Here is a 13,295-nt window from a genome sequence, read left to right on the forward strand (position 1 = left end):
GCCCGCACCGCCCTGTCACGTGACGCGCCGCGCTCCCGCAGGGCGCTGACGTGCGCGGCGCGCCCGCCGTGGCTTCCCCGCCGCCAGCGCGCATGCGCGGCCCGCCCGCCGGCGGGGTCTGCGCTCCCCTCTCCGCGCGGCGGCGGCGGCGCAAGGGAGCGTCTGCCAAGTGCGGCCCCGCGCGGCGGCAGCGCCGGGGGGCGGCCCCGCGAGGAGGAGGCGTCGCCGAGCGGGCCGCCCCGCCGAGCCTTTTTGTTCCACTTGTGCACGGAACCGCCCAGGGATTTGCTTTTAGTCGGCGCTTTTTTTAAGTGCCATTGACCGAAAGCACCGAGCAGCCCTGGGGGAAGGGCGCGCGCTGCGGCCGTTGCTCGGGGCCGCGCACTTGGCGACGGCCCCTGGGCGAGCTGCCCCCCGGCCCGACCGCTCTTCCTCGCGGCACCCCCGCTGCGCCGCACGCCCCTGCCACCCCATTGGCCCGCGGCGCGCCCGCATTTGCATGGCGCCCCGCACGCCAATCAGCTGCCGCCGCCTACTTAACATGCAAAGAGCGGGCCAATCATCTCGCGCGTGGGCCGGGCCACCACGTGCTGTTGCTAAGCTTCGGCTTCTAAATTGTTACTATAGTGGCCAGCCAATCGGCGCGCGGATCGGGATCTGTCAACATGCGCTGCGCCAGCCAGAGGAAACGGGCGGGCCCGGGGGGGAGCGCCTCGCTCCGCATTGGTCGCGCCGCCGCGCTCCGCCCCGCCCCGGCGCCGAATGGCCGGCGCCCATTGGCCGCGCGGGCTGCCCGTCCGCGGTGTGTCAAATGTAGGTTGAGAGAGGTGCCTTATAACCGGGGACTTGGAAGTCCCCCCGCGTGAGCTCGGCGCGGCGCGGGGCGCAGAGCGGCGCGAGCGGAGCGGCCGGGGGCGACGAGACGCGGCGAGGCGCGCGCAGCCATGGAGCTCAACTCCCTCCTCATCCTCCTGGAAGCGGCCGAGTACTTGGAGCGAAGAGACCGAGGTACCGGGGGCGCCCCGAGCCGCCCGCTCCCTTTGTTGTGCGGCGCCCGCGGGGGCAGCACGGCCCCCCCGGCCCCCGGCCTCACCTGCGGAGCCCGGGCCGCGCGCGGGGCGCGAACAAAGCCGGCCCTGCCCCGCGCTGCCGGCACCGCCGCGCTCCCTCCCGGGCTTGTTTTGGTTTTTCCCTCCCCCTCCTTTATTTTTTTTCCCCCCTTTTTTTGGCAAGCTCTGGATGGGGATTGCAGCTCCTGCGGTTCCCTGTGGCCCTCCTCCCCCCGCGCTGCCCTCCCTGTTGCAGCCCTTGTTGTATTGCAGTTTTGCCCCCCCCCCCGGCCTTAGTGCAGTGTTGTGAGATTTATTTTTTTATTTTTATGTTTTCTTTTGCATGATCCGCCTGGTTTTTAATATGCACTCAATCCTCCTAATTTGGGCACTTTTTTATTATTACTGAGTTGTTACATTATTTTTTTTTGTCTCGTTTCTTTCTCTTTTTAAAGATGCCAGAATAAAATCCAAGCAAATCAACCAAAAAAAAATTCTGTTCTTTACCCTAGCGTTCCTGCAAAGGAGGAAAAAAATGCATGGAAAAAATATATTGCCACTAATGCTGACTTTGTCCCTAGAAGCAGAACATGGCTATGCATCAGTGTTACCCTTCGATAGTGACTATTCCAGAAAGAAAACAAAGGCAGGCACCATGGCCAGAAAATCCCAGAATAACAGGTAATAGACGCACCTCTCTTCCAGAATGAACCGGCAGCTTTTCCAATGTGTCGAGCTTATGTGCAGCGCATACGTTTATGAAAAATAATAACTAATCCGGCGTCTTAGTTTCCCCCATCCCGGTAGTCGCCATTTTTTTCCCTGGATGGGCTTGGCTCTGTTTTGATCGCTCATATAAACACTGCCACGCGTACACCATCTCCTCAGCGCTCCCTGCACTCCTCAGCCATCCGCCCCGCGCGGCTGCTCCTGCTCCCCGCTCGCAGGCAGCGGCCCTCGCTGCGGACCTTAACGCCGTAATTGCCACCCGGGCTTCTCTTTGCATGGCACTAATTTACCCCCTTCCCCCCCCGCAGCGTTTATTTATAAACCGCAGGCAGCAGCCCGGCCGCCTCCCCCATCGCAGCACGAGCAGATGCAGCCTCCGGTTGCGGCGCTGGAGGGGAGCACGGCGGGAGGCTCCGGCCGCGCTCGGAGCTCTCCCGTGGGGACGAGCGAGGTGCGGGCGCCGAGCTGGCCTCCCCGGGCCGCCCCTCGCGTGCTGGCCTGCGCGCCGCGTGCTGCCCCGCCGCGACGGGACTCGCTGGGTTTGTCGCGGTTGTCGCCGGGCTCGCCGTCACGGGTGGCCGTTCCCCCCGCGCTACCTGTGCCGCGATGGCCCGCGCGGCTGCGCGCAGGCTCTGCAGCTTTGTTTGCTGCTCCGGCGCTCGCTGTGTACGTGCAGGAGGCTGTCGCGCAGGGACAGCGCCGGCCCCCGCCTCGCAGCTCCTCCAGCGCTCCCTGCGCCGCTCCGGGCGCAGCGGGGAGCCCTGGGCCCTGCACGGCCCCGGCGCAGGCTCCGCTCGCGCCGCGGATGGTGGTTCCTGTAGAATAGCCTAAAACGAACTCGCGTCGCACGTGACTTGTTTTCCAAATGGGAAGGGAGTCTCAACGGGCCTGCTCCGCTCTCGCTGCCTCCGGCCAGGATCCTGCACAGTACTGGAGCAGGGAGCCGGTGCCGGAGAGGTGCAGGGCAGCTGCCCAGCTGGTGCTTGTGGGGCGCTCGAGACGCAAAATGAAATCAAAAGCTGCCTCGCTCCTTCCTGGAGAAAAACACGGGCTCGTGAGCGCCGTGGCAGGGCAGTGTGGCTTGAAGATAAGTGAGGAAACCGGGAATGAAACTGCTCTCCTGCCTCCTACTCTGAACCGGGCAGGCACTTCTAGGCGCCTTAACTGTGGTTGTCCCCAAGTGGTGTCTTGCCTTGAGCTCCTTCTCTCATCTTGGAGTGCAGAGAAGATGTCACCTCAATTTAAAAAGAAAGTCGACAGCAATGGGAGGTGCTTTATTTTCTGAGATGCTTCACTCCTGAGAATTTTAAATTATTATACAGTGTACCTGCTGCCTTAATTAAAAGCTCGCAGCTCATCTGAGCAGATCTCCTAAAATTTCCAACTGTTAAATGGTCGTAGAAATGTACAGGCTTCTGCTTTTCTGTCTCTTGTATTCAAGAAATCTTTGTTACTTATGGAGCTATTATTCCATCTTTTCCTTTCTTTGGTCTCTTGTCACCCACTGCAAAATGGTTATTTGTTTGTACTTTAAGCTGCTTTCGGGAGTTTTTAGGAGAGGATTTGTAATCTATCAAATACAGTAGAATTAAAAGATTTCTGCTAACAGTTTTTCTAGCGTTACTAAAGGTGACATGCATATCTGCTTGCAGTTACCATCCTGCAGTACTGAGTATAGATGTGTACACATACACCTGTTCAGACTTCTTTTATTTTCTGATTCTCGTTACGTAACACTGCTAACCTTCGTTGCAGTGGCCATACTTGCTTACGCTTTCCTTTCCCCTGGCTGCAGTGTTGGTGTTATGGGACAGGATAACACTTCTGGAGAAGTGGCTTCAAGGCAGCCACCAGCACGAATGCGGTTTGTCTGGTTCAGCGTGGACGCAGGCGCCCGCGCCGCTCTGCACAGCAGAGACACGTTGCTTTAATGCAGCATCTGCCCTTTGAAGCCGTGTGGGCGCTTCTGTGTTGTAGGTACCTGCTTGGTGCCCGTTCCTAACGATTGCTGCTCCCGTTTTCCTGTGAGCTGAATTTGAGGGGGAGGAATTATTGCTACGTTTGAACATACAACCTGAAAGCAGCGGAGCAAAGTAGCGTCACTGCTAATTACTATTTCGAGCTTGGAGGAGGCTGGGTCTGACCCTCAGACTAGAATCTGGATCTTCGACAATACAGTTAAATCTTCCTGAGCAACTCAAAGATTAACAGAGGCTGCCGGCCGGCCAAAGGTCGGGGATCTGGAGTGGTGGTTGGTAACGTGAACCACTGGGCACAGCGCTTGCCCCTTGCTTCGCTTTCCCTGCTTCCAGGGTAGCAGCCTAATGTGTAAGGAGGCATCCTTGCTTATGCATATGCACCTTATTGCGGTTTTATGCCTCTTTTTTTTTTTTGTGAGTGTGTATACATATAAAAATGTATGTTTACCGATGGAGGAGTAGGAACGGAGCAGATAACTGCATGCTCCCGAGCTGCAGGGGCTTTGTTGTTGTTTTCATTATCTATTTTTATATCCTGCAGCATCTTCAGCTCCTGGTGTTTGTGCCATCTGATCACTTAAAGTGCACTCTCTATATTATGTGTATTTATATATATAAACGTGTGTATTTCAAAGAGGGAGGAAAATCTTCCTCCACATCTTAGAAAGCGAGAAGAGGGGGGCAGAAGGCGAGCGCAGGGAGGCCCTGCGTGCACCTCTTCTCCCAGTTCTGCCCCGTGCTGCTTGTCCATCTTGCTGTGAGCAGCGTGGCCACCTCATACAGGTGTCCCTGAGGGCCCGGGACAGGGACGGCTGCCCCGTTGTTCAGCCAGGGCCCTGCTCAGCACCTCCTTCTGCTGCCGATGCGGTGGCGATGTCCCCGGGACACAGGAGCCCTGTCCTGGCTCCTCCATCCCGTGTCGCGAGCGGTTGCTTGGCTGGTGCCCCATGCACTGGGGTGTGGAGACGGGAGCAGGGCTGGCAGTGCCACCGGCAGGACGGCGGCACCCGCGAGGAGGTGGTGACGGAAGGTTTGGAATTGAAACAGGGAAAACACCAGCATAACTGCATTTAATTATCCGAATTCTGTAAGCCTCCTGCCCGTCACAGGAATTTAACATTTTTTTGCTTTGTCTGCTTGTAGTTTTTAATTAAAATTTGAAGTGGTCATTAATAGTTGACTGCTGAACAGACTATTCTCAGGGCAGTTGCTGGCAATCAGACCTAATTTGCAGCCATTTCTTTTTTCACTTCTGCATCACACAGAAAACACACTTGATTCGCGTGTTTTCTGGCTGAATTCCCTACGATGCTCCCTTTCCCACGTTGCACGAGCCAGACCCTGTAACATGTTTTTGGGTTTTGTGTCTTTCTGCTTTGTTTATGCAGTGTCTTCTGCTGAGATTCAGACTTGTTCTCCTCCAATAGCTTTGACCAAAATCCTGTGACAAATGAAATTGGATTCTTGTTTTGCAAGGAGAGCAGGAGATTTGAGAAAAGCACAAGCCTGTAATTGACTTTTGAGGCCAGGGGAGGTAAACCCAGGTCGCATCTTCTTGTTACACCAATACCTATCGTATACTTGGCTGTAGAATGATAAATGTCTCCGAAACAGTAGCTGTAGCTCCTAAAGCAACGCGGTGCAGTGTAATAAGATTTGCTAATGTGTAGCTGGAAATAAAAGGAGGAGCTGGGATTTACGGAGTTGCACCTTGGAAATTTTAATAACAAGTATTCAAATGTCTCCCGGAGATTGCAGGTTGGTCCAGTGAAATGGATAGATAACAGATGTATGCAGTTTGCTGAGGAGGAATATTGTACAAATATGAAACTTGGTGATGTTTGCTAGTAAAGAAAGGCACTTTGATAGGAAACCATGTTAGCCTGCAGATAACAGGGCTTTCTTTTTTCCTGCCTATAATGACAATTTCAAATCTATAGGTGTCTGTGCTTACGTAAAAATAAGGGGGGAGGGGAGGCAGTTTGAACTGAGCCCCTTGTGGACAATATCCTGCATGACAGTGCCACAACGTAAAATAATTAGATTTGGAGGCTTGATCCTCTGGTGCTTGTATGTTGTGTTCTTACCCCTGGGAAAGGTTGATTTAAAACCCCGAGTGTCTGATGCCTTGCACTGTGCGTGACTGTAAGGGACAGTGTCAGCCCATGAATAGCGAAGCTCAGGCTGCGTCTTTGCTGTGAAAGGATCAGGAATAAGGTAAAATGAAAACTAAAATCTTAGTGTTAGATGCCAGGCTACAGAGATCACAGTTAAATTTACTTGAGGAGAAAGGAATTGGAAGTCGGTGGTGCCGTGTACTTGGCCTGTAAGTTTAGGAACCAGTTTATTTGGAGGTGGGGGGAAATGAAAGAAAAATAAATGCAGGTTTATGAAATATATCTTCTGCATCTATTAAAATTGATGTTTATGTTCATGTGTTATATAGATAGACTTGTGCTTTTGCTGCGGCCCGGTGAAGGATTCTGTGCAGAAAGGGATGAAAGCTGCACTCGGTGTTTCAAATAAAAACAGAGCCGAGCGTCCGAATTCCTTTGTTGCTGTTGGCTCAGAGCACCAGCAGCCCGTGGCCACGGGGCGAGGAGCTCCTCGCTCCTTGCACATGTTAGTCTGTGCCACACAGAGCCATGGAGGGGTCACAGCCTGACTCTGGCTTTATTATTATTATTATTATTATTATTATTTTATTTTTTTCTTTTGTGGAAGGCTGAGAATAAAACACCATAAAGCAGACATGACTTCTCTGCTTTTCCACATGGCTTGCCGGCCTTGACGGATCCCTGCTGGTTTGCTTTCCGACGACTGAAGCCGGAGGGACAGCAGTCGATATTGCTGAGCTCACCTTTCCAACTGATGAGCCCAGTCGTCAAACAGTAAATCTCAGCAAACCGCCCTGTCGCCATGCGGGTCCTGCAGGGAGCCTGTAAGGCCTGGCAGTCGCAGTGCTGGGTTTTGTAGCCAAGGAAGGGAGATGGCCGGCGTACGAGAAGCGTGTTCTGAGCTCGCCGCTGCAGACATGGGGCTGGAGCCAGCGTGCAGTGTAGGGGAGCACCCGCTCCCAGTGCAGCTGAACCCGGCTGCGTTGCGCCACGAGCAGTGTCCAGCACATTCCCAGGGGATTCGTGCTGAACAGACATGTGGTTTCTTAGACGCTCCTCAAGTGCCAAGAGACTCCAGTGAGAGGGTTCTGTGAGCCCGGCTGTGCTGGACGGCCCTGGCGTAGCGAGATGTTGGCCCCTGTTTTAAGCTCGTGATTAACTGGGCTGCTCTGCTTGCTGTGGTGGTTGCAAGCAGGGTAGCAGCCAGGAGCTTATCGGTGACTTGTAGCCGGGACCTTGACTCCCACCAGCATTGGTGAAAGGAATTTAAGCAATGTTCAAATTCCTAAACTTTGGTAAGAGACACAATGTGCGAGACAAATGGGTGGAAGAAGTGGAGGAAGGAGTTTTACTGACACCGCTGTCTGGTAGCGAGGCCTCGTCACCTTCCTTTGGCCTTGCTGTGACCACGCAGGGAGCTCATTGGCTCTGTAAGCTGGTAGAAAGTTACTGTTTTGCTCTGATTTGGCCTTTCTCTGGGTTAGTCTTCCAGCTGTCTTGGATGGCGCCCACACGAAGAGCTGGGCTGTGTGTTCTGGGCTGTTGCATTAACAGGGTAACGCAGATGCAGTTACCTCGGTCCCGTTTGGGGGCAGGAAGGGCAGCAAGAGGGAGAGGAGCTCTGGGGAGCTGCAGGCGCTGCGCAGACTCTAAAACCTGGCTGCACGTGGCCCTTCTCCTTCCATCAAATCTTCATTGGGTGGTTTATTCACTAGGAAAATATAACTGTCACTTAATAACTGGTTAACTGCTTGGCGTTTGCTATATGAGTATTAGCGCTCTCTCAAGTAGACAGTGCAGCCACTACAAACAAATAGCACTAGGCAGCAGCACTCCTAGTCTCTCTTTTCCTGATTTTTTTTCTCCCTTTGTATAAAAGCCTTTTTATTGACACCTTTCCATCATCAAGTCTGGTTCCAGCTCACCAAAGTTCTGAGTGGAGCTGCAGAACTCGGGATAGGGGGACTTAACCGAAGCCCCCAAAAGCTTCCTTTGCTTGCAGCCACTTTCAAAGGGCTCCATAGACCACTGGGCTGCAAACTGCAGTTGTAAATCTGCTTCTGCTATACAATACATATAAATATGCATATATATTCTAAATGGCAGGTTGTTCTTTTGTCCAATGACTTCCTTAACATTTTTGCTATGGGCATAGCTGTAGAGTGGCTGTTTTTGTTTGTTTGTTTTCTTTTGTTTTCTGATAGAGTCCCCATTGAACATGGACTCTACCACTTTGAAAGCCCTGTTGGCAGAATGGCTCCCTCATGGACTTTATTTTCTGTGTATTGGTGTAAATACGCCCTGTTCTGGTGCAATGTCTTTATCTTTCCTGGAGGGAAAAAAAAAAAAATCTCTGTGCTTGTAGGAGTAGGGAATAAAACCAACATCCCCTGATTGTGGTCAGACAGCAAAGACGGTAAATCACAGTAAACCAGTCCACTTTGGCCAATTAATGGAGCACAGAATGTTTAAAATGCTTCCAATATTCCTGGTTGGGAGCATGGATGCGGCATTGTAGCAATACCGACCTTACCTGTCATGGCTCGCTTGGGCAGCTAGTTTGCAAACAAAAATCTGGTAGGTTCTTTGGGAAAAGAGGCCAGGTTTGAGATAGCTGATACAGGTCATGTCTTAGTAATGCTGGTGGGATCCTTTCCAGGGAAAGTGCATTAGCAGCGGAGCGGAGCCTTGTGCGCGCCGGAGTTGTCCCTCCCCTGGCTGTCCGGGAGCGGTGCTGGCCGGGGCGCGCGCGGCTGCTCGGCAGGGGTTTCCTCGCGCGCTCTGCTCGAGCTCGCGCGCTTCCCCGCAGCGAGCGCCAAGCCGGCCCCGCGCGCAACTCGCCCCCCAGCAAGGCCCGCGCTTGGGCGGGAGGAATTTCTCACCCAGCGAAGTCTCCGCTCGCCCTGCACGTGAGAAGGGGCCGTGCGTTGACACCTCAGGCCTCCACAAAGCAACCTCTGTCAGCACGAAACACCCAGCTGCAAGCAGGGGCTACAGCGCCGTGCAGGGGGGCTGCTTTGACGCAATCTGCCAGCCCTGAGAGCTGCCACTGCTGCTGGGTCTTTTGATCCTCGTGTACTAGAGATGTTTTGAGTCGGACAAAGCTAATGGTGCAGGAAGTTGCTGCTTTTGAAGTGGTGGCTGTAACTTCATTTCAGGAATGTTTTTAATCTGAGCTGTATAAATAAATAGAATTGATATTTCCAGCTGAATCAATTTAAAAAAAAAAAAAAAAAAACTTCCAATAAGTTGAGGCTGCCTTCTAATGGCACACCAAAAAAAAGGGCATGTCAAATGCAGGTAGATGGGAAGAGGATGGCATACCAACGTGGTCAGTTCGGGGATTGTGATTTTTTTTTTTTTTTCTTCTTTAAATCTATTTATAGACTCAGACAAGATGATGCCTCTTTTTCAGCATTAAGATGTCAATAGGAATAGCAGTAGCAACTGCTGATTGTTCTTTCCACTTTTCTTTGGACTTCTTGAAAGCTAGAATTTCAGGTGCTTTTTTATTCTTACTCATTACTGTGTAGATCTTATGACACCTTCTGCCCCCTCATAATCTTTCTTCGCAGATGAAAATTTTGTGGGCTGTTTTTCATACTAACTTGATCATCTTTTTAATGTCTAATTCTGTCTCTGAATATATTAAAAATTTATATATGCAAATTTATTATAATTTCCCCCAAACCCACAGTTTACTCATAGAAATTAAGTTGGTACCTTGAAGTATTTCAGAGATGCAAAGTGAACCCATTTAATGGATAAGCTGTTTCATAATCCAAATGGTGATATGTTTGAGAGCTATTTTGCAAGTTATGCAGGTAGTGACTTTTAAATATTCCAAATTGTTGTATTCATTCTTTTTGGTAATACTTCTTTTCTTTTTTTTTTGATAGGTCATCACACAACGAACTAGAAAAACATAGGTAAGTCTTGGAAAAAAAAAAAAACGCTATATAGCTAAAACTAGAATTACTATGCTTAAAGATAATGTGCTGAGAATTCTTGCCTCTGCGTTGAATCATTTATTACGCTTTTTAAAACATCAACTAATATCTAATAGCTATAATCTTACTTGGGGTTTTCTGTTGTTCAGTATGCTATTTTTGAAACATCCCTGATAATTAGCTTTTGACTGATTAATGCTGTAACTGGTTAAGTATTGGCTCACTGTTGTTGATAAAGAATCTGATTCCAGAAACTGCTAGAGGTGTTAAGTGTTGTAATACAACCAAAAGATGCTGGGGTTAAGGTAGATTGTCTCTGGGAACAACATGTTACATAGATGTCTTTATTTTTAAGCACACCTACTTTAAATACACTTATTTTTTGTCCTGTTGTTATCTTTTGAATGCAAGTGCCTATAAACGTACCTAGGTCTATGTCTGCTCCTTCGCTGGTATATGTTCCCTTCCAAAGGACTGTGTATGGGCTGGAAAACACTAGTTCCCGAGTTGCAGCCCAGGTTCTGTGTGTTCAGTGCTGTGAAAAGCTGTCCTTATTCATTAAGGACACTCATTAGACCCCGCAGACCTGGTTTTTAAGGAACTTGTGTTTGCTCGGTTGTGGAAGCGATGCTTACCCTCGATACGATCTTGTCAGCGTGTGTTTGCCAAGGGGCTTTTCAGCTGCCGTAGTTCTCCTGAGGTGCTCTGCTCTGCAGATGTTGGAGCTGGAGAGCATGAAAGATGCCCCTCTTGGCACGGGCTCTTGGGACCCTGCTGCACAAGGTCCCTTTCCTTTTCCCTGTTGTGCAGGCAGCAGCATGGGCTGGTTTTCGGGGGCTCTGTCCCTCTACCTTGTGGCACTTTGGATCTCGTGGATCCAGGGCAGGCAAAGGGTGTGAGTGTGAGTGGGACTTGAATCTATTCCCGTGCTTCTGAGGATGGAAGAAGTGGCTGGGAGTTGTTTCTGGAGCCATCAGCGCAGTTCTGAAAGGCAGGTCCTGCCCTCCATGTCTGCCTGGGCATCGCCCACAGGAAGACTGAACTCGATATGTTTTGTTTTGCTGTTGTTTTATCCAAATCTATTCTATATGCAGCAATTACTCAGCAGCTAGGCCATCACTTCCCTTGCATGCCCACATGCTTAACTGTAATATGAGTAAACCCTAGCTGTGCCTAGGAGCCACGTGGCTGTCCTAGAGACGAGAGGAACCGGGGACGCTCGAGTCCCCAGTGCAGCCCGGCTGGCAGCGCCCAGCGCTCGGCGGAGGCGCCGAGGGCGCCTGGCAGGTAACGCTGCAGAAAATGCCTCATACACAACACAGCCCTCTGGTTTCACTTCTTAACCGAAGCTTTGGCTTCGCTGCAGTCCTGCTTCTTTCTCACTTTCAGTTCCATTTCATTCTTTTTTCCCCCTATCATTATTGACTCGTCACTTTCAACTGCATTTTTTTTTCTCCCAGTCATTCTTTATTTCAGCATGGGATTTCCTCTTTTTTCCTCATCTCTGCTGTAACATATCTAAGCAACATAGTAACTAAGGCAAAGTAGCTGCAGATGTAGAGGCAGAAGAAGGATCTATTAGTTGTTCAATTTCTGTTCCCACTTCCAGCTCTATATGGTGTCTTTGCAGTAGGTATACGATGTAGCATTGGCCCTGCTGCCTTTTTTCTCATTGCATCTCAATGTCAAGATAGGTATATTGCAAAGTACACTTTCTGATTTTATAAATATTATTTATAACTGCTTTTTGTGGCTTGTAGAGATGTGCTATATGCTATACTTGAAACAAAATGTCATTAATCCTGATGATTGGTGTAAACCTGTAAATTAGTGCAAGTGGATGTGCAAATTGATGTTCACAAACATCAGCAGATGAAGTGTGTACTATTTCAGTTATAGGTATAGGTGTGATAAGTGCTAAGTGTTTTTAATAACCCCCTTCTCCAAAGCCATGGTCTTTATGCATCAGCAGTAGTGGCTGTGCTATTTATTGCTCCATTTTTACTAGAATTGCAGCAGTGGCAGCTGCTCTGCCTGCCCCAAACAGCCCTGCCGCCGGCTGGGGAGCTCTGCATGTTGATTTGGGAGGCGGATCCTTTCCAGGACCTGTGCCCTTGACTCAACGCGGCCGCGATGCTTCCGGCTCGGACACACTTGGTTTCCAGGGAGGAGGAGAGGAGACGGCGGCTCCTGGGCCCCGTGCTGCCGTAAGCCGCTAGGCATCCCTCTCCTGCCCGTCTGGTCTCGTGGGGCTGACGTGCCCAGGCACCACAAGGAGAAACACGGATGTGACTGAGCTCACAGCCCGGTTGCCCATGTGAAGGTTGTGGGCTGGATGGAGAGCTGGAGGAGCGGGGAAGGACGCGCTGGCTTCCAGGGCCTGCCCTGCTGGGCGGCGGAGCCGGCGGCGACGCTAACCAGGCAGCCCCGCTGCCCTCGCTGGCGCCCTTGCGGGTTCCCTGTCTGTGCCCGTGCCCGGCGGAGGGTTCGGCTCCGGTTTGGGCTCCTGGGCAGCGGCGCTGGTGGCTCTCTGCGTGCACAGGCACCACGGCTCTAACTTGAGTTTGCTGCTGCCGGGTCTCCGGGTGCTCTTGTGGGGATGCTCAGGGGAAGATAAATAAAACCAGAGACATAATTCCAACAAAACCACAGTTATACAATAAACTCTGACTACAGGTAGGATGGAGTGTTTGTCAGCGGTTCACATGTCAAATTCTTTTCCTCCTGTCCTTAATAGGACCCCCTGCCTTAGGACGTCTGTGTGTGTTCGTTAGGATTCAGCAGCTTATTGGCTGTCCCCTTTTGGTCCTGGGGAATTAAGCTTTACATCTGCAGCCATGAAACAGGAAACACGTTAGGTAAAAAGTGAGAAGGAAAGAAGTCTTCTGTCCTAAGGACAGTTGGTGTGTTATAAGATATTTTAATGATAAAGATAGGTCGGTTGGAATGGAACTCAAATGTAACATATCCACTGACTTGGTAAAATACATATTTGTGTGTATGTATGTGTGTGCATATATATATTTAATAGTTTCCAACCAGAGCATCAGTAGCCTTCCGCTGAGCAGTGTAAATAGCAAGGACATTAGTATTTATCTTAATCTTGACGTTTTGCAAGAAAACTCATAAATGCACCTAACTTGATAGCTACACAGAGGAATGCAATGTTCAATTTGTTTAAAAAAAAAAATTAAAATAACCCCCTAGGGACTTAGGCATCTTAAAGGTAAAGCACAATCACTCATTTACATTAATTTTAACTAGTTCTACATAATGGTATAAGAAAACAAAGTATTTCCCCCCTAAGATAGTATGGAGATCCTGTTTGTTACCACATGAAGTCAGTGAGTCATCTGCCCTCTGCTCTTCATGTGAGGACTTGTCCCTCCAGCTGGTGCAGCAGTGTAGAAGGAAGTGGCACTTCTCTGTGATGGTGCATCCTTTCTTTTATTTTCTTTTTTATTTTTCTTT

At 50.5% G+C, this 13,295-nt stretch overlaps 1 protein-coding gene across 2 annotated transcripts in view; it reads left to right on the forward strand.

Moving 5' to 3' along the window:
* Positions 1–871: 871 nt before the first annotated feature.
* The window catches only part of MXD4 (MAX dimerization protein 4), a 30,986-nt gene continuing 18,562 nt past the window's right edge, over positions 872–13,295 (forward strand). Inside the window, exons 1-3 of one of the 2 annotated variants that reach the window (XM_088540053.1) lie at positions 872–1,008; positions 1,631–1,730; positions 9,774–9,803. In XM_088540053.1, coding sequence (XP_088396179.1) covers positions 945–1,008; positions 1,631–1,730; positions 9,774–9,803 — 194 coding nt within the window. In that variant the 5' untranslated portion in view covers positions 872–944. Of the gene's footprint in view, positions 1,009–1,561; positions 1,731–9,773; positions 9,804–13,295 lie in introns of both variants that reach the window. The other variant, XM_088540054.1, reaches the window with a different exon arrangement.

This window comes from Tinamus guttatus, unplaced genomic scaffold (assembly GCF_059628265.1).
Source record: "Tinamus guttatus ecotype Peru unplaced genomic scaffold, ASM5962826v1 Tinamus_guttatus_pri_ptg000052l, whole genome shotgun sequence".
NCBI lineage: Eukaryota > Metazoa > Chordata > Aves > Tinamiformes > Tinamidae > Tinamus > Tinamus guttatus.